Below are 27,429 nucleotides of genomic sequence, written 5' to 3' on the forward strand. Positions count from 1 at the left end.
GCGCCCCTCCCTCCTAGGCCAGGCGCCGCCCGACTCAGTCTCGACTCGGCCCAGCCCTGGCCCAGCCTGTTTCCCTCCCTCCTGCTCGGTTCCCACTTTGGTTTCCACCTTCCTTGACCGCGACCGGCGCACTAACCCCGGCGGCGCGACATCCACCAACCACTCCAGGGAGCGAGAGAGACCGCGAGCAATCGGCCCACCCCAGCCAGCCAGGGCGGGACCCCCGAAGCCCCGAAGGGACCCCTAACTCTCAGCCACGTCCCGATCTCCGCCCGCCCAGCGACGGCCACTGCCAGGACGTCCCCCCTCAAGGCTGGCCTCCCCGCGCGCGCGCGCTGCGGCGGGGACGTGGGGGCCGCACCTGAGCGCGGGTGCCTGGCGCGCCCGCATGGGCCATCGTTGAGAGGCCCTCGACGGAAAGTCCCAGCAGCAGAGTCGGTGTGCACCCGCCCAGGGGAGGGTCAGACCTGGGGGGGCCAGGGCCCCCCAAACTCGGATCGCATTCAGCCAAAGTGAGGCGGCGCCATGGAGCTCCGAGCGCTGCTGTGCTGGGCTTCCCTCGCCACTGCTTTAGAAGGTGAGTTTTCTTGGGGTGCCCCCTGTTCTTGGGGTCCCCCAAAGTTGTGCCTCAGAGTGCAAAAGCTGGTCTCTCCCTATCCCAACTCCGGTACCCCTTAAACACTTCGGACCAATAGCACTAGAACGGGAGGGGGCGGGGAGGAGGCGGCCTGGCGGGGAGTGGGGTTTTTCTTTTGTTTGGGAAAGAGATGGAGTCGAGAGCTCAGACCCGGGACCTTCCCTTACCCAGCCTTCTAAATTCTCAGTCCTGATGCCAAAGGCCCATGACAGCCTTCCTTTTCCTGTCCACCCTAATGTTCAAAACTATCCCCCAAAGTTTTTATCCTCTCTCCACCTCTGGCTAAACTCCAGGGGAAAGTTCCTGAAGGGGCACTTGCAGGCGAGGCAGACCCCAGCTAGGCCGTAAAGCGACCCCCACCTCTGGTTCCCTAGCGTTCATTCACACCTGGACTCCACACCCCAGTCAGGATGGCCCCATCTGCAGCCCCACTCTCCAACTCCCAAATGGCTGGCCAGGCTACTGACCTCGTGCAGACTCTTTTCTTGTTTTTCTCAAGGCTGTACCCCAACCTTTTACATGCCATTTAGACCTCAACTTTTCCCAAGGCTGAGGCTTTCTTCCAGCCATGCAAGCCCGCAGAAACTGCCTAACACCGGCCTGTGTCGCCCTAATTCACCCCAGCTGGCCGCCTCCTAGCCCGCCTCAGATTTCTGGTTTTTTTTTTTTTTTTCCTTCTGTATTCCTCTCCAAATGCCTCTTCAGATCTGTGAGCCCCTAACTCCACAGTCCCTCTTGGGGCTGCACAGGACTCATAACCCCCTTTCCTGCCTCCCTAATCTCTTTTCAATGAATTTGGCTCCCCCACAACCTCCCTTGCTGCTTAGAATCAAAGGAGAATCTGGGGAGTGGGACACAAGAGTGGGGGAGATCTCTCCCTGAAGCGATGGAATCAAAGGAGCTCCCTCTAGGCTGGGCAGTGCTGTTCTGGGCTGATCAAAGTGTGGGAATGGGGTGAGGACAGACTTTGGGCTCCTGGAGAGGAGGAAGTCAAATGGGCAGAGCACCCATGAAGTGTGTCTGGAGGGAAAGACGGGCCAATAGGAAATGCCCCTTCTCGCCTGCGCTACCTGAATGATTCTCAAGCCCCTGCCTTCACCTGTGCCAACTGCGATTATTTTACTGTTATTTTGCCCAGCAAAAAAGGAGAGTTCTTGTTTCCTTAACAGGTGACAAACTAAAGCTTTAGAAATGTTAATTAGTTTATCCAAGGCCTCAGGCCCTAAAGGAGGTGTAAACTGGGAGATGTGGTGGTGGGGGGGGGAGGGGACGACGACCTAGAAATGGAGCCCTGGAGGGAAGGAGGTGAGAGGTGGGTCTGGGAACTGGGGGACTGAAGTGAGCTGGAGGCAAACTGGCGTGTTGTGGATGCAGGGAAAGTGAGTCTGGGCTCAGCTCAACAGGCTGAAGAGCAGCCTGTTGCACAGACAGTGTGTAAATTGGAGACAGGAAAACGCTATCCAGGCTGGAACAATGGAGGGTGGGGACGGCGGCCTCTATCCACCCCCTTCCCAGAACCGTGGGCATCCTGTCCCCAACGTGTTCTGCTGTCTCCTGCCACCCATTAGAGGGGCCGGTAGGCTTTGCCTCTGGCTGCTCAGGTTCCTGCCTGCCCCCTACACCCTGAGACAGCACCGCAACTTTGAGGTGATGCCTCCCTCATCCACCCTAACTCCAGGCACTCCTCTCTCTCAAAGCCAAAGGGGAGGGCGGGACCTGGTCCCAGGTGTTCCGCTGACTCCCCTGGAGGCCCACTCTCAACGCATGTGGTTCCCAGACTCCTGCCCCCTCCCAGGTTGCCTACCCTCACCAGGGGATTCCCCAACCCTCCCTTCCTCCCTCCCGGTTGTGTTGCCAGTGAAGTCTGCACATCTCCTAATCCCTTCCTGGGTCAGCATCATGTCTGCTCCCCTCAAATGATCCCAGAGCCCCTCCAGGTGTGTTCACACACAACTCCCCACCCCTAAACTCTCCTCCTTTCTTTCTCCTAACCAAGTCCAGATGTGGTGGGGCCTCTGCTGGAGCTGAGCGAGGCAGGGAACCCAAGAGTCCAGGCTTCCAGAACTTATTTCTCTGGTGGTAGCAAATGGGGGAGGTGCACTGCCTCAGGCGAGGGCATCACCTTGAAGGACTGGGTGTCTGGTGTGAAAAGGGGGCGGGGACCGGGATGGAAGCCAATTTTGGCACTTAGGAAAGGGAGGGAGTGTGGAGCCTAAGACAGGCCTCTAGGAAACCTTAGCCTGGACCAGCAGTTCTCAGCCCCAGGAGGCAAGGCCAGGACTGGGTTTTGTCCTGTTTTTTGTTTGTTTGTTTGTTTGTTTCCAGACAAGATCTCATGCAATTCAGACTGGGCACAAACTCACTAGCTGGTCTTGAACTCTTGATCTTTCTGTCTCTACCTCCCAAGTGCTGGCATTACAGGAATGTGCTACCAGGCCCAGAACTTTCTTTTCTTTTCTTTTCTTTTCTTTTCTTTTCTTTTCTTTTCTTTTCTTTTCTCTTCTCTTCTCTTCTCTTCTCTTCTCTTCTCTTCTCTTCTCTTCTCTTCTTTTCTTTTCTTTTCTCTTCTTTCTTTTCTTTTCTTTTTTTTTTTTCTTTTGCAATTCTGGGGGTGAAGCCTGGAGCCTGACTACACGAAGCAAGCACTCCAGCTGTGCCATACCTGCCTTCCCTGAGAGCAAATGCTGAGAATCAGCCCAAGAGCGCCTGCTGCTGCTGCTTCTTCTCCTTCTTCTTCTTCTTCTCCTTCTCCTTCTCCTTCTCCTTCTCCTTCTTCTTCTTCTTCTTCTCCTTCCTTCCTTCCTTCCTTCCTTCCTTCCTTCCTTCCTTCCTTCCTTCCTTCCTTCCTTCCTGAGTTGTGTGCACATTTAACTTCCAGCATGAGTTTCCCTCATTTTTCTGGGTACAGCCCCTCCGGGGAAATCTAGAAGCTATCCAGTGCCCACCAGCTGCTGATGGGAGAGTTGGCACTGGGAACAGGGGTTACAAATCTAAGGGCATTGGGCTGGTGAGGGCGTTCATCAGGGAATGCTACCTGCGAGCCTGCCGACCTGCTTTAAATTATCAACATGCGCTTTATGTGAGGTTGGGGACAAAGAGGAAGACAAAGACTTCTCTTGTGCCTAGTACTTGTGTCACACTCAGAGGACAACTTGTGAGGCTCTCTCCTTCCACCATGTGGGTCCCAAGGATGAAACTCAGGTCTGCAGGGTTGGTGGCTAGGGTCTTATTTCCTTCGTCCAAGAGAATAAATTTTGCTACCTCCTGGAACTAGAAAGACAACCCACTCGCCCTCATTCCCGTTTGTTCCCAGCAAGCTGTTGGCCCTACCTCTCACACATACCTCCCCAGTGGGGCTGACTTTGTCTCTCTGTCTTAGAGACCCTGTTGAACACAAAACTGGAAACGGCGGATCTGAAATGGGTGACTTACCCTCAGGCAGAGGGCCAGGTAAGAGCTGGAGGGGAACTGAAGCAGGAGGTTGCACAGAAACACTCCGAGATACTTGTTTCCTGTAGCCACTCTGACCCTAGCTAGACGTCCTGACTGACAGCTTTCGTCTCTGCACAGTGGGAGGAGCTAAGCGGCCTGGATGAGGAACAGCACAGCGTCCGCACCTATGAGGTGTGCGACATGAAGCGTCCAGGGGGCCAGGCTCACTGGCTGCGCACTGGCTGGGTCCCAAGGCGAGGTGCTGTCCACGTGTATGCCACGATACGCTTCACCATGATGGAATGCCTGTCCCTGCCGAGGGCCAGTCGCTCCTGCAAGGAGACATTCACTGTCTTCTATTACGAGAGCGAAGCTGATACGGCCACGGCCCATACGCCCGCCTGGATGGAGAACCCCTACATCAAGGTACCAACAGTCTGGGGGATCGATGCCACTACAAGCAGTTAAGTCCAGGGAGGGAAGAGGTGGAGGTGTGTGTGTGTGTGTGTGTGTGTGTGTGTGTGTGGATAAAAGGGAAGAACGAGTACTGCCTCTCCTGTGTGGGGAGGTCCAACTTGAAGCTGCTTTCACGACATCTCTGCAGACCTACCTGCTGACCTGCTTGCTCACTGCTGGGCCCTACTGTACTCTTTGCGTCTCTGTCAATATCGGGTCCTCTCACATCCCTACCTGGTTCCTCTACACCAAGCTCTCACCTGTCCTTTTATTTGTTTGCTTTCTTGAGACAGGGTCTTGTGTAGCCCAGGCTAACCTCAAACTCACTACACAGCTAAGGCTGGCCTTGAACTCCTGATCCTTTTGTTTCCTCCTCCTGAGTGCTGGGCTTATAAGGGGGTGCCATTGTAATCCTGGCTGTGTTTTTAATTTATTTCTTTGTTGCATTTTGAGACAACGTCTACCTATGTAACCCTGGCTGTCCTGAAACTCACTCTGTAGATCAGGCTGGCTTTGAACTTAGAGAGATTCACCAGCCTCTAACTCTCAAGCACTGGGATTAAAGGTGTGCACTATCGTGTCTTTCTTATTTATTTTATGTGTATGAGTGTTTTGTTCCAGTGTATATTTGTGTAGCATAGTCACCCTGGAATTGGAATTACTGGTAGTTGTAAGAACTGCCACATAGTTTCTGGGAATCGAACCCATGTCCTCTGTAACATCAAGTGCTCTTAACTACTGAGCCATCGCTCTAGCCCTGTCTCTTAAATTCTAGTTACCAGCACCAGCCACACCTTGCCTCCCTATTTTTGAGCTATTGCTGTGCTGCCCAGACCAGCTTTGAAACTACTGGACTCAAAGTTATCCTTGAGTTCAGCTCCTCCACTTTGTTAGCCCAGAAAAGGCTAACCAAAGCCCAGGCTAGCTTGAAACACCTGATCCTCTTGCCTCCACGTGTGTGTGTGTGTGTGTGTGTGTGTGTGTGTGTGTGTGTGTGTGTGTGTGTATTGTGTAGCAGGAGTTGGTTCTCTCCTCTCACTTGGGTTCCAGGGATAGAACTCAGATCCTTACTCCCAGTGGCAACCTTTACCTCCCCCGCCATCTTACCAGCCCTGGTTTTGTTGTTGTTGCAGTTTTTAAAAAAAATTTTATTAGGCTTATTAATTATTTTATATGTGTGGATGTTTTGTCTGCAATGCGTTTTATGTGCGCCCCATGTGCAGGCTTGGTGCCTAAGGACGACAGAAGAGGGTGTTGGGTTGCCTGGAACTGGAGTTAAAGATGGTTGTGAGCCACATTGTGGGTCCTCTGTAAGAGGAACATGTGCTCTTGACTGCTGAACTATGTCTCCAACCTTCTCGGTTTTTCTTTCTCTTTCTTTCTTTCATTCCTTGTTTCCTTCCTTTCTTCCGGTAGTCTCTCTACTATGCAGATCAAGCTAGCTTTGACCTCAGGGATCTCTCTGCATGCCTCTTGAGTGCTGGGTTTACAGGCATGTGCCACAATGCCCAGGTTTTATTTCTGGTTTTGTTCATATGTACATCTTAAAACTTATTTGCTTTTATTTTCTGTGTCTGAATGTTTGCCTGCATGTGTGTGTCTGTGTGCCATGTGCATGCCTGGCACCCACAGAGGCCAGAAGAGGACATCAGAGCTCCTGGAACTGGAGTTACAGTTGTGAACTACCATGTGGGTGCTGGGAATTGAACCCTGGGCCTCTTGCAAGAGCAGCAATTGCCTTAAACTGCTGAGCCATCTCTCTAGGCCATGTTTGGTTTTTGAGACAAGATCTCACATATAGCTCAGGCTGACTTCAGATTTTCTTATGGAGCCAAGGGTGACCATAAACTCCTACTCCTCCTGCCCCCACATCCCCAGTGCTGGGATTACAGGTGTGTATTAGAGATTGAGCCCAGAGCCTCCTGCATGAGCTAACTTATCTATGTCCCCGCACCTAAAAGGTGTATTTTTACAAATCTTCACCCAAAACTAGTTATTGATTTCCCATGGCATGTCAGCATCTGGGGTAAGAATCTTAGTCTCTAGAGCAGGTGGCTACCCTCGCCTTGGCTCCTGCCCTACAGGGCCATCTGTCTGTCTATGATTCTCCATCCTTTCTCCTTGGCTCTGAGGTCATGGCGCAGGTATCTATGAATATTCCTAGAACAAATGACTCATTGGGAAACCAAGGCAGGACAAAGTTAGACGAAGTGCAGCTCAGCAAGCATTAGAGGACGGCAGGCGAGTCCCTCAGTTGTGAGTGCTGGCTTAGCAGTCACAAAGCCCCGGACTGGATGGAGCAAGCATGGCCGTGCCTGCCTGTCCTCCCAGCACTTGAGAGGTGGAGGCAGGAGGATCTCTCCAAGTTCAAGGCTAGCCTGGACTATAGAGTGTGTTCCAGGACAGCCAAGACTACAGAGAGAAACCCTGTTTTGGAAAAACCTTGGCTACATAGCAAGTTTGAGACCAGCTTGGACTACAGGAGACCTTATATTTATGTGTGTGTGTTTAACTATATGTACACACACGTGCGCACACACACACACACACACACACACACACACACATTACATATGAATATTATATTTGTGTGTATGTATATGTGTATGTGTGTAACTATATACATACATGTGTATATATATATACATATACATTTATGTATGTGAAATACATATGAATATATGTTGTATGTTTATACATAATGTGTATATATACACACATATGTAAGTGTATGTATATTTTATATATTCTATATATACATTTTCTTTCTATATTCTCTCTCTACACACATACCCCATACACACATATAAAACACGTATCATGGAAAGTAGATAGAAGGTTCTCCACAGAAGCTAAAATGGTTGGAGGTATCTGTGAAGAAGGTAGCCCACCAGAGATCCCAGAGGACCTGGGACAGTGGTGGTGAACCTGGGTTCTCCTGCAGGTGGACACAGTGGCCGCAGAACATCTGACTCGGAAGCGCCCTGGAGCTGAAGCCACAGGGAAAGTTAATATCAAGACGCTGCGCCTGGGTCCTCTCAGCAAAGCTGGCTTCTACCTGGCTTTCCAGGACCAAGGAGCCTGCATGGCTCTGCTCTCCCTGCATCTCTTTTACAAGAAGTGCTCCTGGCTGATCACGAACTTGACCTACTTCCCCGAGACGGTGCCTCGGGAGCTCGTGGTGCCGGTGGCAGGTAGCTGCGTGGCCAACGCGGTCCCTACCGCCAACCCCAGCCCCAGCCTCTACTGCCGGGAAGATGGTCAATGGGCTGAGCAGCAGGTCACGGGCTGCAGCTGCGCGCCAGGGTACGAGGCTGCGGAAAGCAACAAAGTATGCAGAGGTGAGAACGCGAGTACCCGGGAAAGGTGGGGCCAGCTTTTCCTCCTGCTCTCATCCCTTAGGATTCGGGGCTTCTTTCCCCTCGGATTTTATTCTTAGAATAGTAGAAAATAGTATTCAGAATTCTGTTAATTCCGCTGATTGGTAGTAGATCCCAGCGACGAGACTCATGGGCACCTCTGTCCAGCCTTTAAGCTTCCCTACGTTAAGTGATTGTCACTGAACAGCTCGGATACCTTGTTGGGTGGTGGAAAAGGACTTTACGATCGATCTCCATTATTTTCTGTTATTTGTTCTGAATTCCCTCCCATTTGCTGATATGACTTTGCTTCTCTGACCCTGGAATTCAGCTTGCTTTTGCTTTCCTTTTCCTTTTTCTTTTCTTTGTTGTCAGCACTGAGGATTTGAGCCAAACTCTGTACGAGCTGCGTTATATCCTCCACCCTTTAGTTGTTTCTTTTAGCCGGGTGGTTTGGTTTGGGTTTTGTTGTTCTATATTCATTATTATCTTTTAAATGCAGGTGCCAGCGATTCAAACTCAGGTCTTCGGATTTGTATTTTCATTTGTTTGTTTTGTTTAGAGATTTGCTTAGTTTGTGTGTGCTTGCTAGGGGCCGTGGCCTGTGCTGTCGAGGCCCCCTTGTGGTCAGAGGTCAGAGGTCAGCTTGCAGGCACCAGTCAAGTCATTAGACTTGGTGGTGAGCACTTTTGCCTCTTGAACCAGCTTGCCGTCCTGTAAATGACTCCATTTCCACAAATGTCCACCTAAAATTAGCCAGTCCTTACTTTTGGAATGTTGGCAACCTCGGTGCCTTTGGATTGGGATCTGAGGGTTTACATACCATCCTAAACACAGGGCTTCACAAAGCCCACTCTGGGTGCCGCATCAAGCTAAAACAACATCTTTGCTCATGACTTCGGTGTTCTGGAGGTCCTAAGGCCATCTGCGGCATCTCTGGGTATTTTGTTTGGGGTTTTTGTTTTTGTACTGGGATTAGGTCTTGATTTATAGTGCACGCTGCTCTCCAGCTCATGAACTGTCCCACCTTAGCCTCCTGGGTGTATTGCTGTGACTGGCTTGTCTCTTCTTTGGGTTTTTGTTGTTATTGGCTTCTTCCTTCCCTCCTTCCTTCCTCCCTCCTTCTCCCTCCCTCCCTCCCTCCCTCTCTCTCTCTCTTTCTTACTTTCTTTCAACAAGATTATTTATCTTATGTATGTAATAAGTACACAGTCTCTGTCCTCAGAGACGCCAGAAGAAGGCATCAGATCCCATCACAGATGGCTGTGAGCCACCATGTGGTTGCTGGGAATTGAACTCAGGACCTCTGGAAGAATAGTCAGTCAGTGCTCTTAACTGATGAGCCATCTCTCCAGCCCAGCTTGTTTCTGTTTTTATAATTTTAAAATGTTCATATTTCAAATTAGTTGTACATGTGAGGTTATGTGTACATAAGGCATTGTATCTCCCCAGGGGCTGGAATTACAGGTGCTGCTGTGAGCCACCCACTATAGGTGCTGGGAACTGAGTTCTGATCCTCACACGAGCAGTGTGTGCTCTTAACCTCCGAGCCATCTCTCCAGCCCTTATTTTTGTTTCTGAGAAATGGAGTCTCACTATATAGCTCAGGTTGTCCTTGAACTTGCCTCTGGCTTCCAAGTGCTGTCTGTTATTACAGGCTGGGAAAAAAAATGCCTGATTTCTACCGTTCATCCGTGCTTTCTTAATGCTTCACGCATCACATGTTAGCTATCTTGCATTTTTTTTAATAGTTCTATATTTTTGGCAGTGTGTGTTCACAATTATTCTGATGGCTGGGAACATGGTAGAGGGCTTGCTGGTGTGCACAGAACCCTGAACTCCGTCCTCTCCACCTTGCAAACTGGATGTGGTGCTGCACACCTGTAACCTCCATACTTCAGAGGTGGAGATAGCGAAATCAGTTCAAGGTTATCCCTAGCTATATATGGAGTTTGAGGTCAGGATATATAAGATGCTGTCTATAAGTCAATTAATTAGTAAAATATCATGAGATGGTTTCACCAGACTGCCACAGTTAGGGTTAGGCAGAGTGAGGGATGACACCCCCCCCCTTTTCCTCTAACTGGCCAGTCTCTCATTTATTCCTAAGCTCTGTCTGCATGCAGGTTTTGTTTTTGTTTTGGAGTCAGAAGATTCCTTTTAAAGATTTTTTTTAACTTATGTGTGTGTGTATGTGTGCAGTTGCCTGCATGTGTGTATATATGTCTGTGTGCTGTGTTTGTGCCTGAGGTCATAAAGGGGCACTGGATCCCCTGGAATGATGCTTGTAAGGCACCCTGTGGGTCCTGGGAACTGAACCCAGGTCCTCTGGAAGAGCAGCCAGTGCTCGTAACCTCTCTGGTCTTCAGTTTTGTTTTCTTGATAGACATCTTTGTTCTCTCCCTCAGCCTGTGGCCAGGGAACCTTCAAGCCCCAAATAGGAGACGAGTCCTGCCTGCCATGCCCAGCCAACAGCCACTCGAATAACATTGGGTCTCCTGTCTGCCTGTGTCGAATTGGGTATTACCGGGCCCGCTCAGACCCCCGGAGTTCACCTTGCACTAGTAAGTTTCCAGGAGTGAAAAACATCTGATGTCCCATGTGTGGTTCATTGGGGGAGAGTGTGTGGACTCCCCATATGGTTCCTGATACAGTTTTCTGTTGCTGTCGTAAAATACCATGATAAGGAACCATTAAGAGAGGAAGGAATTTATTTTAGCTTAACTCCAGGTTGTAGTCCATTGGCATGGGAAAGTCAAGGCAGGAACAGCCAGTCATACCACATCCAGAGTCAAGACCAGAGAGAAATGAATGTACCCATATTTGCTCGACTGCTTGCTTGCTTGCTTGTGCTCAGCTTGATTTCTCTGTTCTCACATAACTCAGGACCCACTTCATAGGGAGTGGTGCCACCCACAGTAGGCTGAGTCCTCCTGTATCACTTAACTTAATCCAGAAAATCCTGTACATACACATCCATAGGCCAGCATAACAGTCTCATCAAGACTTTTTCCAAGTGATTTTAGGTTATATCAAGTTGCTGAAGATAGCCCACCACAGCCCACATGCTTCCCAGCTTTGGCCTCACCTCTAATACTTGAGAAGATTAGTGTGACTGACTGTCTGTCCTTTAGGCTAGTCCATTCCTACCCTCTACCTGATTCTCTTTTCCCACAGCCCCACCCTCTGCTCCAAGAAGCGTGGTTCACCATTTGAATGGTTCCACCCTGCGCCTGGAATGGAGTGCTCCCCTTGAGTCCGGAGGCCGAGAGGACCTCACTTATGCTGTACGCTGCCGAGAGTGCCGTCCTGGGGGTTCCTGCTTGCCCTGTGGGGGCGACATGACCTTCGACCCCGGTCCTCGAGACCTGGTTGAGCCCTGGGTGGCAATCCGAGGGCTGCGTCCTGATGTCACCTATACCTTTGAGGTTGCTGCTTTGAATGGTGTGTCTACCTTAGCCACTGGACCACCTCCTTTTGAGCCTGTCAATGTCACCACTGACCGTGAGGGTAAGACAAGGGGACAGAAAATAATGATTTTTAAAAGTAATAGAGGGGATGATGTGACCAAAGAATATTATGTGTTCATATGGGAATGTCATAATAAAGCCTTCTGTGAAGGTACTATGCTCTGGTAAATTTTAAAAGAAGGAGAAAAGGAAAGAAAGAAAAAAAAGCAACATTTATCATCATAATCTCAGTATTTGGGAGTCAGAGACAGAAAGATCAGAAGTTCAAGGCCAGCCTGAGACTCTGCCTCACAAAGAGAAAGTAGATCTTAGTTACCGACTCTGCCTCCTGCGCTCTGGGATTACAAGTGACTGAGATGTCTGTGCAGCTTCTACCTGGGTGCTGGGCATCCAAATTCTTGTGCCCCAGGCAGTTTGCTTACTGGGCCATCATCCCAGACCCAGATTAGTCCTCCCCCCCCCTTTTTTTTTGAGATAGCTGCTTGTATGTAGCTGAGGCTAGCTTCAAACTCAGCATTCTCTTGTCTCTGCTTCCAGAGTGCTCAAAGGAAAAAAATTTTTTTTCAAAAATGTATTAATTTATACATGTGTGCCTGCATTCATTTGTGTAAACCATATGTGTGGAGGTGCCCAAGGAGGCCAACAGAGGGTATTGGATGCCCTGGACTTGCAGTTACAGGCAGCGGTGAGCTACTGGATGTGGGAGCTGGGAACCAGACATGGGTCCCCTGCAAGAGCATCATGCAGGTATTAGAAGAGGTTGCTAGGTATAACCTCCGGAGGAAAAATTAGGAAGCAAAACCCCTAGGGTTTGTGGTCCGGCTCAGAGGTAGAGCATTTGTCTAGTGCATGTAGGGCCCTGACCGCATCCCCAGCACTGTGGGGGTGCGGGTCGGGCAAGAATTGGAAACTGCTAATTGCTAGACTTTGCAGCAGGGCGCATTGGGTTTCTTTCTCCTGCAGTGCCTCCTGCAGTGTCTGACATCCGAGTGACTCGGTCGTCACCCAGCAGCTTGATCCTGTCATGGGCTATCCCCAGAGCACCCAGTGGGGCCGTGCTGGACTACGAGGTCAAGTATCATGAGAAGGTAAGGCTAGGCTCTGTCCCAGGTAAGGGGACTGGTGGGCATTGAACCAGAGCTGGGAGCATTGCAATTCAGGTTGACTGTTTATTAACTCTACGACTACAGGCTAGCCCTTGGGCCTCTCTACGCTTCAGTTATTGTTATCTGTAAAATAGTTATAATATAAATATAATATAAATAAATAATGTAGTAAATATATAAATAAATAATACAAATAAATAAATGAAATAGAAAATAAATAAATAAATAAATGTATAAATATAAAATTTTATTTTAAATAAAGAAAAAAATATATATATAAATTAATAGTCAGTTAGTTATATACCAGGACAACCACTGTAAAGGGTTGTCAGGATGGCTCAGTGGTAGAGCCCCTGCCTAGAATCCCCCAGGGAGGGGCTGGGGGCGTGGCTCAGTGGTAGAGCCCTGCCTAGAATGCTTCTGTGAGGGGCTAGGCGGATGGCTCTAGTGGAGTGCTTGCTTGGCCTGTGAGATGTTTAGGTTTGAGTTCCAGCATCCCAAAGAGAAAAAACTAAAGCTGCAAGGATAAATGATGCTATACGATAGAACAAAGTGGGAGTGACGGGGGAAGGAAAGCAGCAGAGACGGGGGAATCTTACGGCCCATTCCTTTCTCCTCCTGCACAGGGCGCAGAGGGCCCCAGCAGTGTTCGTTTCCTGAAGACATCAGAAAACCGAGCTGAGCTCCGGGGGCTGAAGCGGGGAGCCAGCTATCTGGTCCAGGTACGCGCACGGTCCGAGGCTGGCTACGGTCCCTTCGGCCAGGAGCATCACAGTCAGACTCAACTGGATGGTGAGTCTGGGGTTTCCGGTGGAGGCTGGGAAGGTTGCCCCACCAGGCACGGCGGGCTTCAGTATCGGCAGTCATCTGCCTTGTTCTTATCCTTCAATGATAAGCCCTGGCCAAAACCTAGAATAGAGAAACTAAATCCGTGCTGTGACGCCTGCTGGCTCTTCACTCTAGCTGCATGTTGACCCACAAGCTCCTCCTGTTTCCTCCTCCAGTAAGATGAGCAAAGCCTTCCACCCTGATGAGAGTCCTGAGGTAAAGTGAGGTAGCACGTGCTTTTTTGTTTTTGTTTGATTTTTTGGTTTTTCGAGACAGGGTTTCTCTGTGTAGCCCTGGCTGTCCTGGAACTCACTCTGTAGACCAGGCTGGCCTCGAACTCAGAAATCCGCCTGCCTCTGCCTCCCAAGTGCTGGGATTAAAGGCGTGGACCACCTCGCCTGGCTTTGTTTGGTTTTTTGAGAAAGAGTTTCGCTGTGTAGCCCTCGCTGTTCTGGAACTTGCTCTGTAGATCAGGCTGGCCCGGAAATCACAGAGATCTACGGACCTTCTGCCTCTCAAGTGCTGGGATTAAAGGCGTGCCCAACTTAACTCCGTACATTTTTGAACAGCTCCATGTTTTTTGAGACAGGGCCTTGCTATGTAGCCACGGAGATGTTTTTGAACTTGCAAGGCTGGACTTAAAGTTGCAGCAATCCTTCTGCCTCTGTCTCCCAAGATTACAGGAGTCCCCCACTTGGGGGGACTTGGCTCCTTCCTTCCTTCCTTCCTTCCTTCCTTCCTTCCTTCCTTCCTTCCTTCCTCTCTCTCTCCCCTCTCTTTCTTTCTTTCTTTCTCTTTCTTTCTTTCTTTCTTTCTTTCTTTCTTTCTTTCTTTCTTTCTTTCATCTTCTCTTCCATCACTTTTCTTTTTCTCATTTTTATGCTTTTTAAGGATTTTATTTTATTTTATTTTATGCATATGAGTGTTTTTCCTGCATGTATGTCTGTGCACTGTGTAGATGGAGGCCAGAAGTCGATCCTGGAACGGGAGTATTTGAGCTTCCCCCATGTGGACACTGGGGAGTGAACCCAGGTCTCCTGGAAGAGCTGCTAGTGTTCTTAGCTGATGAGCTAGAGATAGAGTCTCATTGTGTGACACAGGAGGGACTTTAACTTGACAATCCTCCTGCCTCAGTCTCTTAAATGCTGGGGTTACAGACATAGACCATCACTTTTGTCTTACTTTTCTCAGTACTGAGGGACCTTGAGCATACTAGCCCAGCACTCTACCACTGAGCTGTATCCTGGCCTTTATTTTTATTTTGAGATGGGGTTTTACGAAGTTGTCTATGCTGAAGCAGAACCTACTATTGTAGCCCAGGCTAGTGTCAAACCCTCTATCCTCCTGCCTCAGCCTCCTGAATGGGATTACAGGTGTGTGCTATCACCTTCGGACTCTCACCCAAAGAAGATTTTCTTTGTTAAACTTGGACACTTAATCCATTGTCCTCAGTATGAGCTCAGCAGTTGCTTAGCTCGTACTGGGCTGAGATGGGAGTCAGCTTAGGAGATCTCAGATCATTGCTTGATGGTGGAGTTACGGGGAATCAGGAACTCTCATCTTTACCTGACCTCTTCTCCCCCCCAGAGAGCGAGAGCTGGCGGGAGCAGCTGGCCCTGATTGCAGGCACTGCGGTTGTGGGTGTGGTCCTGGTCCTGGTGGTCGTCATCATTGCAGTTCTCTGCCTCAGGTAAAGACTGGCCACCTGCTCACACACCCCAGGGCAGTGGTATCAACCTGCCGAATGATGCAATCCCTTAATACAGTTCTTCCTGTTGTGATGACACCCCCCCCCCCAACCATTAAATTATTTACATTGCTTCTGCATAACTGTAGTTTTGCTAGGTATGAATCATGGTGTAAATATCTGATATGCAGAGTATCTGATGTGTGGCCCCTGTGAAAGGGTCGTTTGACCCCGTTTCAGGTTTCAACCCACAGGTTGAAAACCGCCATCGTAGAGCAAGCCTTCCTGTCTTTCCCACCCATCAGTTCTCAGTGGAGATTTTTCTAGACCCCAACTCCTTCACTCTCTGTGGGCCCAGAGATGTATGACTCAGTTTGCCTTTTGCTTCTTTTCTCACTGCTACAGGAAGCAGAGCAATGGGAGGGAAGTTGAGTACTCGGATAAGCATGGGCAGTATCTCATCGGGCACGGTATGTGGGTCACAGACAAGGGGAAGAAAGCAGCTTTGAGTTAATGGGACATCTTGGCCCAGAGGAATTTACTTCCTGGTTAATGGGCTCCTGTGTGACTCCTTAGGTACCAAGGTCTACATTGATCCTTTTACTTACGAAGACCCTAATGAGGCAGTGAGGGAATTTGCCAAAGAGATCGATGTCTCCTATGTCAAGATTGAAGAGGTAATTGGTGCAGGTAAGAGGAACAAGTCGGGATGCTTCAGAGTCGTACAAACGTGAGGACCTGAGTTTGATCCCCAGACCTGTGTGAAAAAGCTGAGCATAGCAGCACATGCCTGAAATCCCAGCACTAGAGTGAGGGATTGGGGGAGGGGTGGGGATCGGAAGGGACATGCAGAGGGTCTGTGGTGCTCACTGGCCAGCCCATCATCCATCAGCCTAACCAAACTGGGTTCAGTGAGAGACCCTCTCTCAAGAAATCAGGTGGCTTGCTGTTGTGGCAGTACGCATCTTTAATTCTAGTACTCAGGAGAAGAGGCAGGGTACTCTCTTGGTTTGAGGTTAACCTGGTCTACATAGCAAGTTCCAGGCTGGCCAGGGCTACAGGATGGCTCAGAGGATAAAGAGGACTGCAGCCAAGGCTGATGACCTGTGAGGGACCCACATGCTGGGAGGAGAGAACTAATTACTGAAAATTGCCCTCTGAATGTCACGTGTTTGTTCTCTCACATGTGTACATGCACATGTGTAACCATGAATATAATTACAAAAAGTAAGAAAAAAGGTAAAAGAGGTAGAAGAAAACACCGTATGTTGATATATGGCTGCTATCACATGCATATACACACACCAACAGGAAAATGTACATCCAATGTACATGTTCACATGTTCAATGTGCGTACATGCTCGCTCTCACTCTCTCTCTCTCTCTCTCTCTCACACACACACACACACACACACCACAAAAGTAAAAGCCTGGGCTTGTTTACAAATGGGTCAGAACAGGAGAAAAACTGACCATCTGCATTGTGACTGAAGGTGAGTTCGGCGAGGTGTGCCGGGGTCGGCTGAAGGCACCAGGGAAAAAGGAGAGCTGTGTGGCCATCAAGACTCTGAAGGGTGGCTACACCGAGCGCCAGAGGCGTGAGTTCCTGAGCGAGGCCTCCATCATGGGCCAGTTCGAGCATCCCAACATCATCCGCCTCGAGGGCGTGGTCACCAACAGTGTGCCGGTTATGATCCTCACGGAATTCATGGAGAACGGAGCCCTGGACTCCTTCCTGCGGGTAAGCCTCCTCCCCACCTTCACAACCGCTGCATCTTCCTGGGAGATGGGGTGGGAACTGAGGAAGCAGGGAAAGCCGGACGTAGAAAATAGAATAAAGCAGAAGTCATGCCTGCCGTCCTAGCATTGCAGAGGCAGGAAGTTTGTGAGTGTACGTCATCCTAGGGATACAAAGCCAGTTCTAGGCCCGCTTAGTATTACATTGCAAGACTTTCAGTATTGTATTACATAGCAAGACTACCTCCAGAAAGGAAAAAAAAAAAAAAAAAAAAAAAGCTGAATAGTTTCAGACATGGAAGAAAAAAAAAATCAAACCAGATCTTGAATAGTGACTGAATTATTTCATTGATTTATTTTTGTACATTACTGGAGATTCAAACCAGGGTCTCATATATAGGCTCTACAATCTCTCTATTGTAGAACCACAGACCCAGCCCCTCCCTGGGGATTCTAGTCATGAGCTCTACCACTGAGCCATACCCTCAGCTCCTCACTGGGGGATTCTAGGCAGGGGCTCTACCACTGAGCCACACCCCCAGCTCCTCATTGGAGGATTCTAGGCAGGTGCTCTACCACTGAGCAACACCCCCAGCCCTTCACTGGGGGATTCTAGGCAGGCTCTACCACTGAGCCACACCCCCAGCTCCTCATTGGGGGATTCCAGGCAGGGGCTCTACCACTGAGCCACGCCCCCAGCCCCTCACTGGGGGATTCTAGGCAGCCTTCTACTACCTGAACTATATTCCCAGCCTGCCTCTCTGTATACTCATCATTCTGAATTTCTGTCTACATTGGCTCTCTACTCTAGGCCCCAAACACATTTTCCCTCACTTCCCGATTAACTCTCTCTTTTGCAATCTTTTCCCACACTCATCTCCCTTACTCTGCAACAGGTCCCTGGTCACATAGACTCCTGTGTCAATGATGAGGGGGTCACACTGCGTTATGGATCTGCTTCAGCATCCATAGGAGCCTGGGTGGGTCTGGGACAGTATGTACAGTGTGTAGCACAGCTCCCCTGTGTGATCCAGCCACAGATGCCTAATTTCCAATTCATCAGGACATGGGAAAGAGATCTGGTTACAGGAAATACAGGAAGACAAGTTAAATGACTCTACATGGAAGAAGCCATGAATTCAGAAGGGGCGGGTGACATTCTAAGGGACAATTGTTACAGCACTTCAGCATGTCAGTCTCATATCAAGGACTCTCTGGGATTTAGGGAGATACATGCAAATAGCCAGTATGCTGCCCGACGTCCTAGCCACGTGGGAGAATGAGGCACAAGATTACAAGTTCAAGCCCAGCCTGGGCAAGGTAAAGAGAGTCTGTCTCAAAATAATAAGGGGGAAGAAAGGGCTGTGAAGTATTTTCATGGTAGATTGCCTATGTAGAAAACCCCAGTGAGGACCTAGGGGGGTGACTCAGTGGTAGGGCACCTGCCTAGAACCCCCCAGGGAGGAGCTGGGGGCGTGGCTCTGTGGTAGAGCCCCTGCCTGGAATCCCTCAGGGAGGAGCTGGGGGCGTGGCTCAGTGGTAGAGCATCTACCTAGAATCCCCCAGTGAAGGGCTGGTGACATGGCTCAGTATAGAGTGTTTATGAGGTTTTAGGTTCAATTGTCATCATTGGAAAAAAAAAAAGCATGGTTGTGGAGATGGCTCAGCAGTTAACAGCACCGTCTGCCTTTCTAAAAGTCATGAGTTCAATCTTGGGCCATCTGCAAAATTTGTTTTTAATTTTCAGCCAGGCAGTGGTGGTGCATGCCTCTAATCCCAGCACTTGGGAGGCAGAGGCAGGTAGAGTTCTGAGTTTGAGGCCAGGCCAGGAAAGGAACTCACTACAGAGTGACAGCCAGGGCTACACAGAGAAAGTGTGTCTCAAAAAAACCAAAAAAGAAAAAGAAAACAAAAGAAATTCAGATTTTGGATGCAGCCTCCTTGTTCTTCCCTCCAGAGGTGTAGGGGGTATAGCTCCTGCATCCTGCCTTCAACCCAGATGGGCTCCATTTAGTTTTGTTATTCTGCTTGGTATAGCTATGAGGGCAAAATGAAAACATCTCAAGGTCGGGCCCAGACCTCACCTTTGTCACCATGTCCCTCCGTTTCATCCTGTTCTCTTCTGTTCACACGCAGTTGATTTGGGACCTTGTCTCCACTGCCGGGCAGCTCAGAGTACACTCCTAACTGGCCCAGCTCTGCCTATCAAATCTAAGGACTTCGTTAGGATAAAAATGTTAGCTGAAGCCATTAGTGATGGCTTGCATGTCTAATCCCAGAGTTTGGGAAGCTGAGCCAGGAAGATTGGGCTGCCACAACTCTGGGGCTGGCATGGGCTGCACATTGAGACCCTGTCTCAGAAAAACATCTCAAAGTAAATAATAATTAGATGTTCTGATTAGAAGCAGAACGCGGTGGTTCATGCCTGTAAGCTGAGGCAGAAGGGACATTTCAAGGCCAGCCTGGGCCGCGTAGTAATTTCCAAGCTAACCAGCTAGAGATATATAAGGTGATCCTGTCCAAAAGAGCACAGATTGAGATGTGGGGGAGGGCCTTAGAAACATCTCTTCACAATATGGGAGTGGTGAACATACAACTTTAAAATGAAAGAAAACTGGGCGGTGTGATTGGTTCATGCCCGTATCCCCATTGGTTTGAAGATGGATATAGGGGAATGGGCCATATAAACAAGACAAGACTTTGTCTCAAAAGCAAAAGCCAAACTATGAGGCATGATGAGAAACGGTGCCAAGGTGTGGCTATAGCAGGGGAATTTAGGAAGACCGGGGGCTGCCTGAGAGAACTGCATGCTGTGTAGACCCCAAGATGGGTAGGCGAGTGATGGCTGTGCTGAAGGCAGGGGCGAGGAGGATAAACCATGGGCGATCCATCCTGAGCAAGCCTTTCTCCCGTCTCTTTCCTCTCCAGCTGAACGACGGGCAGTTCACAGTCATCCAGCTGGTGGGCATGCTGAGGGGCATCGCCTCGGGCATGCGGTACCTGGCTGAAATGAGCTATGTCCACCGAGACCTGGCTGCTCGGAACATCTTGGTCAACAGTAACCTGGTCTGCAAGGTGTCCGACTTTGGCCTCTCCAGATTCTTGGAGGAGAACTCCTCTGATCCCACCTACACAAGTTCCCTGGTGAGCCTGGGTCCAGAGATCCCAGCTAAGCATTCACACAGGGAAGAAGTGGGTTGGTTGGAGAAACCATGGGTAGAAGTACTGGCAGCTCTGCTGGGGGGGGGGGGGGGGGGGCAGCCGGGAGTTAGGGCAGTTGGGATGACACCTGTTATTCCAGCAGAGAGGAGGTTAAGAGAGGGAAGCTCTGTGATGGTAGCTAGCCTGGGCTATCTAGGTGGATCCTAGATAGAAAGAAAAAGAAATCCTGTAATCCCACAACAGAGGCAGTGGAGGGTGGAGGTCAGAGAAGTCCATCTTTGGCTACCTACCGGAACTAGGGAGCTGGAGGCCTGCATGGGCGACACGTGACTCTGTTTCTAGAAAACATCACAAAACAGGAGACAGGGATGGGGGTAGGTGGGGCGTGGCTTAGTTTCTTTTCCTATGGCTGTGATAGAATACTCTGACAAAGGTAACTTAAGACAGGTTTATTTTGAGCTCAGAGTACTAGGGACAGCCTGTCACAGTGACAAAGCCGAGGCAGCAGGTGGTCACATCGCACCACAGGCAAGAAATAGAACAATTAATGAATGCATGTGGCCCGCTCACTTTGTCCTTTTGATTGAGTGCAGGGGCCCAAGCCCAGGGAACCTCGTTTAACCCAGTTAAAGTGTCTTTCAGCCACATCCACAGGCCCGTCCTTTAAGAGTCTAGATTATGTCAAGTTGACCACACTATCCCTTATGGATGATGTCCTGGGTCCTGCTGCTGCCTAGGTTCACCTTTGCTGGCTTCCTCCACAGGGAGGCAAGATTCCCATCCGATGGACCGCCCCTGAAGCCATTGCCTTCAGGAAGTTCACCTCTGCCAGTGATGCCTGGAGCTATGGGATCGTCATGTGGGAGGTCATGTCTTTTGGGGAACGGCCATACTGGGACATGAGCAACCAGGATGTAAGTGTTCTGTGGTCATACCACGATTTCCTGGATATTCTATCAGGATAGTCTATTATGAATCCTGGATACGGGAGTGGGGGATAGAGTTCCCAGACTCTTTCCCCATCTGTGTGTGTGGGCACAGAGGGGTGATGTTTGCATCCAGGAGTTGGCTGCAGGGACTGGAGGGCAGATGACGAAATGAGTACATTCCTTGCCATGCAAGGCCGAGGCTCTCCACAGCCTCACCGCTGGGGTGTCGGGGGCAGACAGGTCCGGGACTTAATTGGCGCACCAGCATAGCCAGTCAGTCAACTCCAACTTCTGTGAGACCTTGTCTCACAAAACAAGGTGGAGGGGCTGGGGAGATGGCCCTGTAGGTGAAGTGCTGGGAATGTAAGCACGAGGCCTGGAATTCAGATCCCGAGCCCTTGTGTAAACCACAGGGAGGTGTGGGAGCATGTCTGTAATTTCAGATTTGGACGGTAGAGACATAGAATCATAGAGCTTGATCCTGGATCAGTAAGCTCTGGGTTCAAGAGAGAGACCCTGACTCAATGTAGAAGGTGAAGGGTGACTGATGAAGACACCACACACACACACACACACACACACACACACACACACACACACACACACACACACAGAGAGCCACCCATGCACATTACACATGTAATCAAAGGAAAGTGATGAGCTGGAAGGTACCGCAGTGGTCCTGCTGGTAAGTCTGATGATTTGAGTTCAATCCCCGGAACCAGCACAGTGGAAGGAAAGAACTGATTGCTTCAAACAGTCCTCTGACCTCCATACATGCGCCGTTGTGCATGCACACACACACCAGCGTCTGCAAATAAATAGATACATGCAATTTAAAAATAAGGTGGAGAGTGAGGTAGGAAGGTACCCTTCATTGATCTCCACATGTTACATCCACATAGGAACACAGGCACAGAGTTGTATGTAGTAGCAGCGTTGGATTCGGGGATGGGTGGAGGGTAGGGTTGGGAGGTTGCTCTCTAGACTGAAGCTTGAGAGCTGCAGGGCTGGGTGAGTGTTGCCAACCAAGGCAGTTTTCGTCCTCCTGGGACTCAGGGGGTCTGTGCTTTTGGGGTGCCTGTGGTTCCTTCGGCGAACGATTCTCTCAAGCCAGCTTCACCCAGTCTTCCTCCTTGTCTCTGTAGGTGATCAATGCCATTGAACAGGACTACCGGCTGCCTCCTCCTCCAGACTGCCCCACCTCCCTCCACCAGCTCATGCTGGATTGTTGGCAGAAGGACCGGAATGCCCGGCCCCGCTTTCCCCAGGTGGTCAGCGCTCTGGACAAGATGATCCGGAATCCCGCTAGCCTCAAAATCGTGGCCAGGGAGAATGGCGGGTGAGGATCCCAAAGGACAGCTCCGACCCACAACCCAAGAGTCCTTCCAAGTGGCCCTGGAGTACCCATGCCTTTGTGTATAGACTGGTCTCTGTTGGTGTTCCCAGAGCCTTCTGATGAGGACTGACTTAGCATTTCTCTCCATCTTTATCCTCTCCACCTTCCAGGGCCTCACATCCACTCTTGGACCAACGGCAGCCTCACTATTCTGCTTTCGGTTCTGTGGGCGAGTGGCTTCGAGCCATCAAGATGGGAAGATACGAGGAAAGTTTTGCAGCGGCTGGATTCGGCTCCTTTGAGGTGGTCAGTCAGATCTCTGCCGAGTAAGTAGAAGGGACCGCAGTGGGGCACAGAGCATCGGTATAGGAGGCTGAGTCAGACCCACCCCCTCCCCGGTTCAGTAGGGACCTCTGAGTTCAGCTTCAAGGGCTGTTTTATATGGTGGCTCAGCGCTGTGATGCCCGAGGCCGAGCCCCGGGATCCTCCCACAACAGCAGGGCCTGGCTAGTGTTCATTCTGGAGCCTCCTCACGCCAGGGTCATCTATCTCCCTTCCCATTTCCAGCCTGTATCTGTCTTTGTGCCTCTATCTACATTCCAAACGTGGCTCTCACAGTAATGTGTCAACTCTGGCTCCCTCTTCCCACCCATAAAAGGAGAGGACGGGCCTGAGATTTGGAAATCCCTTCCCAGCTTTGATGATACACGGTTTTATGATTCTATCAACTCCCAAATAACTGTTCTCCTGCCTGTCTATCCTTGGAGCGCCTCCTCCCTCCCATCTCTGGTTCTCTCCCAAGGCCTCTGCTTACCCCAGCTTTGGATGGGTGGTGGTGGGGGGGATCACAGACTTATGTCGGGAGGAGGTAGCTGTGGTGGTATATCACTGTGCTCCCAGCTCCTGGAAACTTTTTCAATTGAGGCTAGCGTGGGCTACATACCAATACTTTAATCTCAAATAACCAGTTAAATAATATGTAAAATGAAAAAAAAAAGTCTCCAGATGATGTCTGGCCAGGCAGGTCTCCTGGTCCCTCCTCAGTATCTTCACTGAGCCAAAGTGCTCCCTAATTTAAGGCCTAGTTCTTTACCTGTGTGGTCCCTGTCTGTATTTCTTTCTCCTCCAAGGCAACCTCTGCAGCTTCTTCCCCCTAAAATCTCTCTGAGGACTCTCTCTTTCCTTCTTCTACGGAGGCCGCTCAGTAAATGTTTGGTGATTACTCTTGCCTTTCTCCTCCTGTGGCCTCCCTGCTTGGCTGGTCCCGGGACTCCTCCAACCTTCTGTTTTTCCACAGGGACCTTCTCCGAATTGGAGTCACTCTGGCAGGACACCAGAAGAAAATCTTGGCCAGTGTGCAGCATATGAAGTCCCAAGCTAAGCCAGGAGCCCCTGGTGGGACAGGGGGACCAGCCCAGCAGTTCTGACCTCCAAGGACTCACCACCGTGGCAGATTCTTCTTTCCGGGGGGCAGAGTTGGGTGGGGACTCACAAGATGAGCCCCTCCCCCTCGTCACAGCCTTCCCATTGGATTGCACTTTGAACAGAGGGGGTCAGAGACCCAGGATTTGGGGAACCGTGCCATATGGGATCATACATGTGCCCTCCAGGCGGGGAACCCCAAACTCAGAGTGAGTCTTTCCCTCAAGACTGGGCAAAGAAACATCCCTACGTCTCTAACCTCCCATCTTCCCAGAGGGCTCTCTCCCCAAGCGCCTTCCACCTCAACGGGCATGTCCCTGCAGACCAAAGAGAAAGGGTGACCAGCCTGCCAACTTGGGAGTGGAAAATGCCGTCCCAGGAGGCAGGAAGGGGCTGTCAGGACCCGGTGATGTAATCATTGGGTTTTGATGTCCTGACTTGCTGTCACCACCAAAGGCAATCATTTTTCCCTTGTAAATGCCCCTCCCCTCATCTGCCTTCATATTGAAGGTTCTGAAGTTTTACTGTTTTTTATTTTGTTAATTTTTTCCTCCTTCCCCCCTCCCTCCCCTTCTTGTCCAGATTTTGTGTGTTAAAGGGCACCTGGTTCCACTATCTCCTGTTGGGAACAAGGACCCATCGATATGTTCTAGAACAGTGCCTTGGAAATGCCACAGCCTTAGACAGTTCCTTCTTCCTTTCCTCCCCCCAAGTGCCCCCAAGCTGTGTTGTGTGGAGGGAAGGGGGGTGATGTTGTAAAAGGGACAGGAGGTTGGTGGTGGTCAACAGAGGCAGACAACGGTGCTTGGAAGGGGGTTCTTAAATTATATTTAAAAAGAAACTTTTTTTTTTTTATAAATAAAAAAAAAAGGGGGATATGTCTCAGTCCAGAGGGTGACTGGGAGCTGGGGTTGACCAGATTTCTGAGACTAGGGGACCCCTAGGAGTGTGGATTTGGAGGGTCAGGTCAGGTGGTTGGGATTATGGTGTGAGGAGGGGCTGGGTGTTGGTTCTCAGCCCCAAGGTGTTTTGTTTGGGTTGGTGGGAGGTGAGTCACTGGCAGCTGGTGCTAACTGCTCCAGCTGCCCCTGCCAAGAGCCTCCGGCACCTCCGGGGTGGGGCAGACACCTTCTGCCCCTCCTCTGTCTCCTTAGCTCTGGCAGGGGGTTGTATAAGAGAAGCCAAGCGTGTAGCCCATAGTCCTGCCCTAGAACTGCTTTAAAAGGATAAGGGGGCACGGGTGACTGTGGGTGGGGGGTCCCAGTTAGGTGCCCACAAACTTAGGCTGGATGTCCATAGCTGGGGTTGGTTTGGTGGTAATGGGAGAGCCAGCATTGGCTGTGAGGGGAGGGGAAGATGGGGAGTGGCTGAAAGGGGGCCCTCACATCTGTGTACTTATGCCAGGTAGCTCTCAGGACAATTCCCCCATTCAAGATGCTGCCCAGGCAGGTTTTCCTGGCCTCCTGGGAAGGGGAGGGGGAGCCGCTCCAATGAGTCTGCTGCTAACTTCTCCCAGACAAGGAAAAGGAGGATAGGGTCCATACTCCATTCCAGCCTCTCCACTTCCCCCACTGTTTTCTCGGCCCCCTCTCTGCTCCTGGGTATGCCTTCCCATTGGGACACCTGTAAGGGCCAGTTAGTGCAGGCTAGCCTGATTGAGCTGCAGTGGATGTGAGGGGTGCAGAACCTCACACACTGGCCCCAAGGCAGTGTTGCTATCATTTCCCCTGCACGAATGTGTGTGTGTGCGCACGCGAATGTGCATGCTCATGCATGAACATTAAGTGAGAAAGACTGATTCTCTGCAGGTCCTCTCATTCCCCTAAAACTGGCCATGTGGGCTAGCCTGGTCAGCCACATGGCCTAGGAATTGTTTCTTCCCTCCACAGTTCTAGAAGGGTAAGCCCATACTACCATTCCCACCGGCCCCTCCTCTGCTGCAAACAGCGGAGCTTCGAGCTTGCTTGCTGACTGAACTAGCTGCCAGAACCCATACCCCTTCTTGTATTTTGTAAACCAGGGCTTGCTAATAACCCAGGCCAGCCTTGGTACTCACTATCCTCCTGCCTCAGCCTCTGGAATTCTGGGATTATGGCATGAATCACACTAAGTCCTTTGTCTCCTCTCCCTGGGTGACATTTAATATCTCTGGAGGGTGGGAGGGGCTCATTACTACCAGGAAGGGGAGTGTCCCAGGGGACACTAATCCAGCCAACTGCCTTTCGCTGCCAAACAGACATCCTGGCTAGATACAGTGACCTCCACAGAGAGCTGCTACGGGAAAGAAAGATGAAGGTCACAGCATCCAAGCAGTACAAAGATGGAGGCCAGGGGGAGAAATGGGGCTCTAGGCAGGAGGTTAACCTGCTGAGGGGCACTGTGCCTTCTGTCCTAGTGAGGGAAACCAGGGTCCTGCAGAGCATGTCCCACCCCTGTCCTGGGCCCTTTCCATAATATTGAGTTTGGCTGACTTCAGGAAAGGTCTCCAAAGGTATAGTTGTCACACAGATTAATAATATCTCCCTGGCCTGTGTCCTCCCTGCCTCAAAGCACTCTGGCCAAGTCTTGGTTTCTTGAGGTCTTCACAGTCTGATCCATTATACACCTTGGCCTCCTTTGGCTGAACCAGGTGGTCACTTCTACCTGGTTGTCAGAATGGCTCCTAAAGCCAGTAACTCCACCCTCGGTTCCCATAGCAACCTCCTGAAGGGCTCTTTGAAGGAACGAAGAATGAGGGATAGATACCCTCTGGAAAAATCCCAACCGGAAACAGGAAACCCAGAATGCCCTTGCTTCCCCCTAGTGGAGGAATTCAGGCTAAGCCCTCTCAGAGCTCAGGGAGCTCCAGGTCAGCAAACTGAGGCCACCTTAAAAAATAACTTGGAGGCGGGTACTGGTGGCGCACGCCTTTAATCCCAGCACTTGGGAGGCAGAGGCAGGCGGATTTCTGAGTTTGAACTCTACAAAATGAGTTCCAGGACAGCCAGGACTACACAGAGAAACCCTGTCTCCGGGGGGGGGGGGGGAACCTTGGGGTAGGGGCATAGCAGTGACATGTCAGCAGGTCCAAGTGCTTGCTGCCAAAAGTGACATAAGCTTGGTCCCTAAGCCCCGCATGGTAAAGAAACACTGGCTCCTGCTTGCTGTCTTCTGACCTCTACGTATGTGTGTGAGCATTAGTAAATGTAAAAGAAAGCCCACTGGGGTGCTGGAGAGATGGCTCTCTTGGTAAAGTGTTCATCACATTAATGAGGACCAGAACCCATGTAAATGGCCCGATGTAGTGATGCACAGCACAAGGACAGTGGAGGAGATATGGGAGGGAGAGACGGTTTCCATGGAAACTGGCTGACCCGCCAGCCTAGCTCCTTGTCAAAGTCTAGTGGGAGACCGGGCAGTGGTGGCACTGGCACACGCCTTTAATCCCAGCACTTGGGAGGCAGAGGCAGAGGCAGGCGGATTTCTGAGTTCGAGGCCAGCCTGGTCTACAGAGTGAGTTCCAGGACAGCCAGGGCTACAACAGAGAAACCCTGTCTCGAGGAAAAAAAAAAAAAAAAAAAAAAAAAAGGCGGAAAGGACCTGAGGAATGGTGGCAGAGGCTGTCCTCTGGCCACTACATCAAGAGTGCGCACAGTGAAGCGTGTGCCTGCGAGATGACAGTTCCCTCCGAGTGGGTTCGTCCTGTCTTGGAGAGCCACATCCTGCTGCTGCTCTCCCAGAGGACCTGAGTTTGGTTGCCGGCTTACAACTGCCAGTCACTCCAGTTCCCAGGAGTCCAGCGTTCTCTTCTGGCGTCTGTGGCCATGTGCACACAGATGGCAGACACCCTCTCTTATAGACAGACACATAAAGTAAGTGGAACAAA

At 50.5% G+C, this 27,429-nt stretch overlaps 1 protein-coding gene across 2 annotated transcripts; it reads left to right on the top strand.

Moving 5' to 3' along the window:
• The first annotated feature begins 36 nt into the window (after positions 1-36).
• On the top strand, positions 37-24,450 carry Ephb4 (Eph receptor B4). 2 transcript variants are annotated; one of them, NM_001159571.1, is made up of 17 exons: positions 37-577; positions 4,017-4,087; positions 4,208-4,495; positions 7,470-7,866; positions 10,293-10,448; positions 11,062-11,394; positions 12,291-12,442; positions 13,087-13,252; positions 14,876-14,978; positions 15,381-15,445; positions 15,552-15,665; positions 16,469-16,716; positions 19,641-19,856; positions 20,639-20,788; positions 21,952-22,145; positions 22,313-22,468; positions 23,440-24,450. In NM_001159571.1, the coding sequence occupies exons 1-17, from the start codon at positions 526-528 to the stop codon at positions 23,567-23,569; spliced, it is 2,991 nt and encodes a 996-aa protein (NP_001153043.1). In that variant the 5' UTR covers positions 37-525; the 3' UTR covers positions 23,570-24,450. The 2 variants fall into 2 exon arrangements, with proteins under 2 accessions (NP_001153043.1, NP_034274.4); NM_010144.6 differs by having other exon boundaries at positions 12,318-12,442.
• Positions 24,451-27,429: the final 2,979 nt, after the last annotated feature.

The sequence above is a fragment of the Mus musculus genome, chromosome 5 (assembly GCF_000001635.26).
Source record: "Mus musculus strain C57BL/6J chromosome 5, GRCm38.p6 C57BL/6J".
Taxonomy (NCBI): Eukaryota; Metazoa; Chordata; class Mammalia; order Rodentia; family Muridae; genus Mus; species Mus musculus.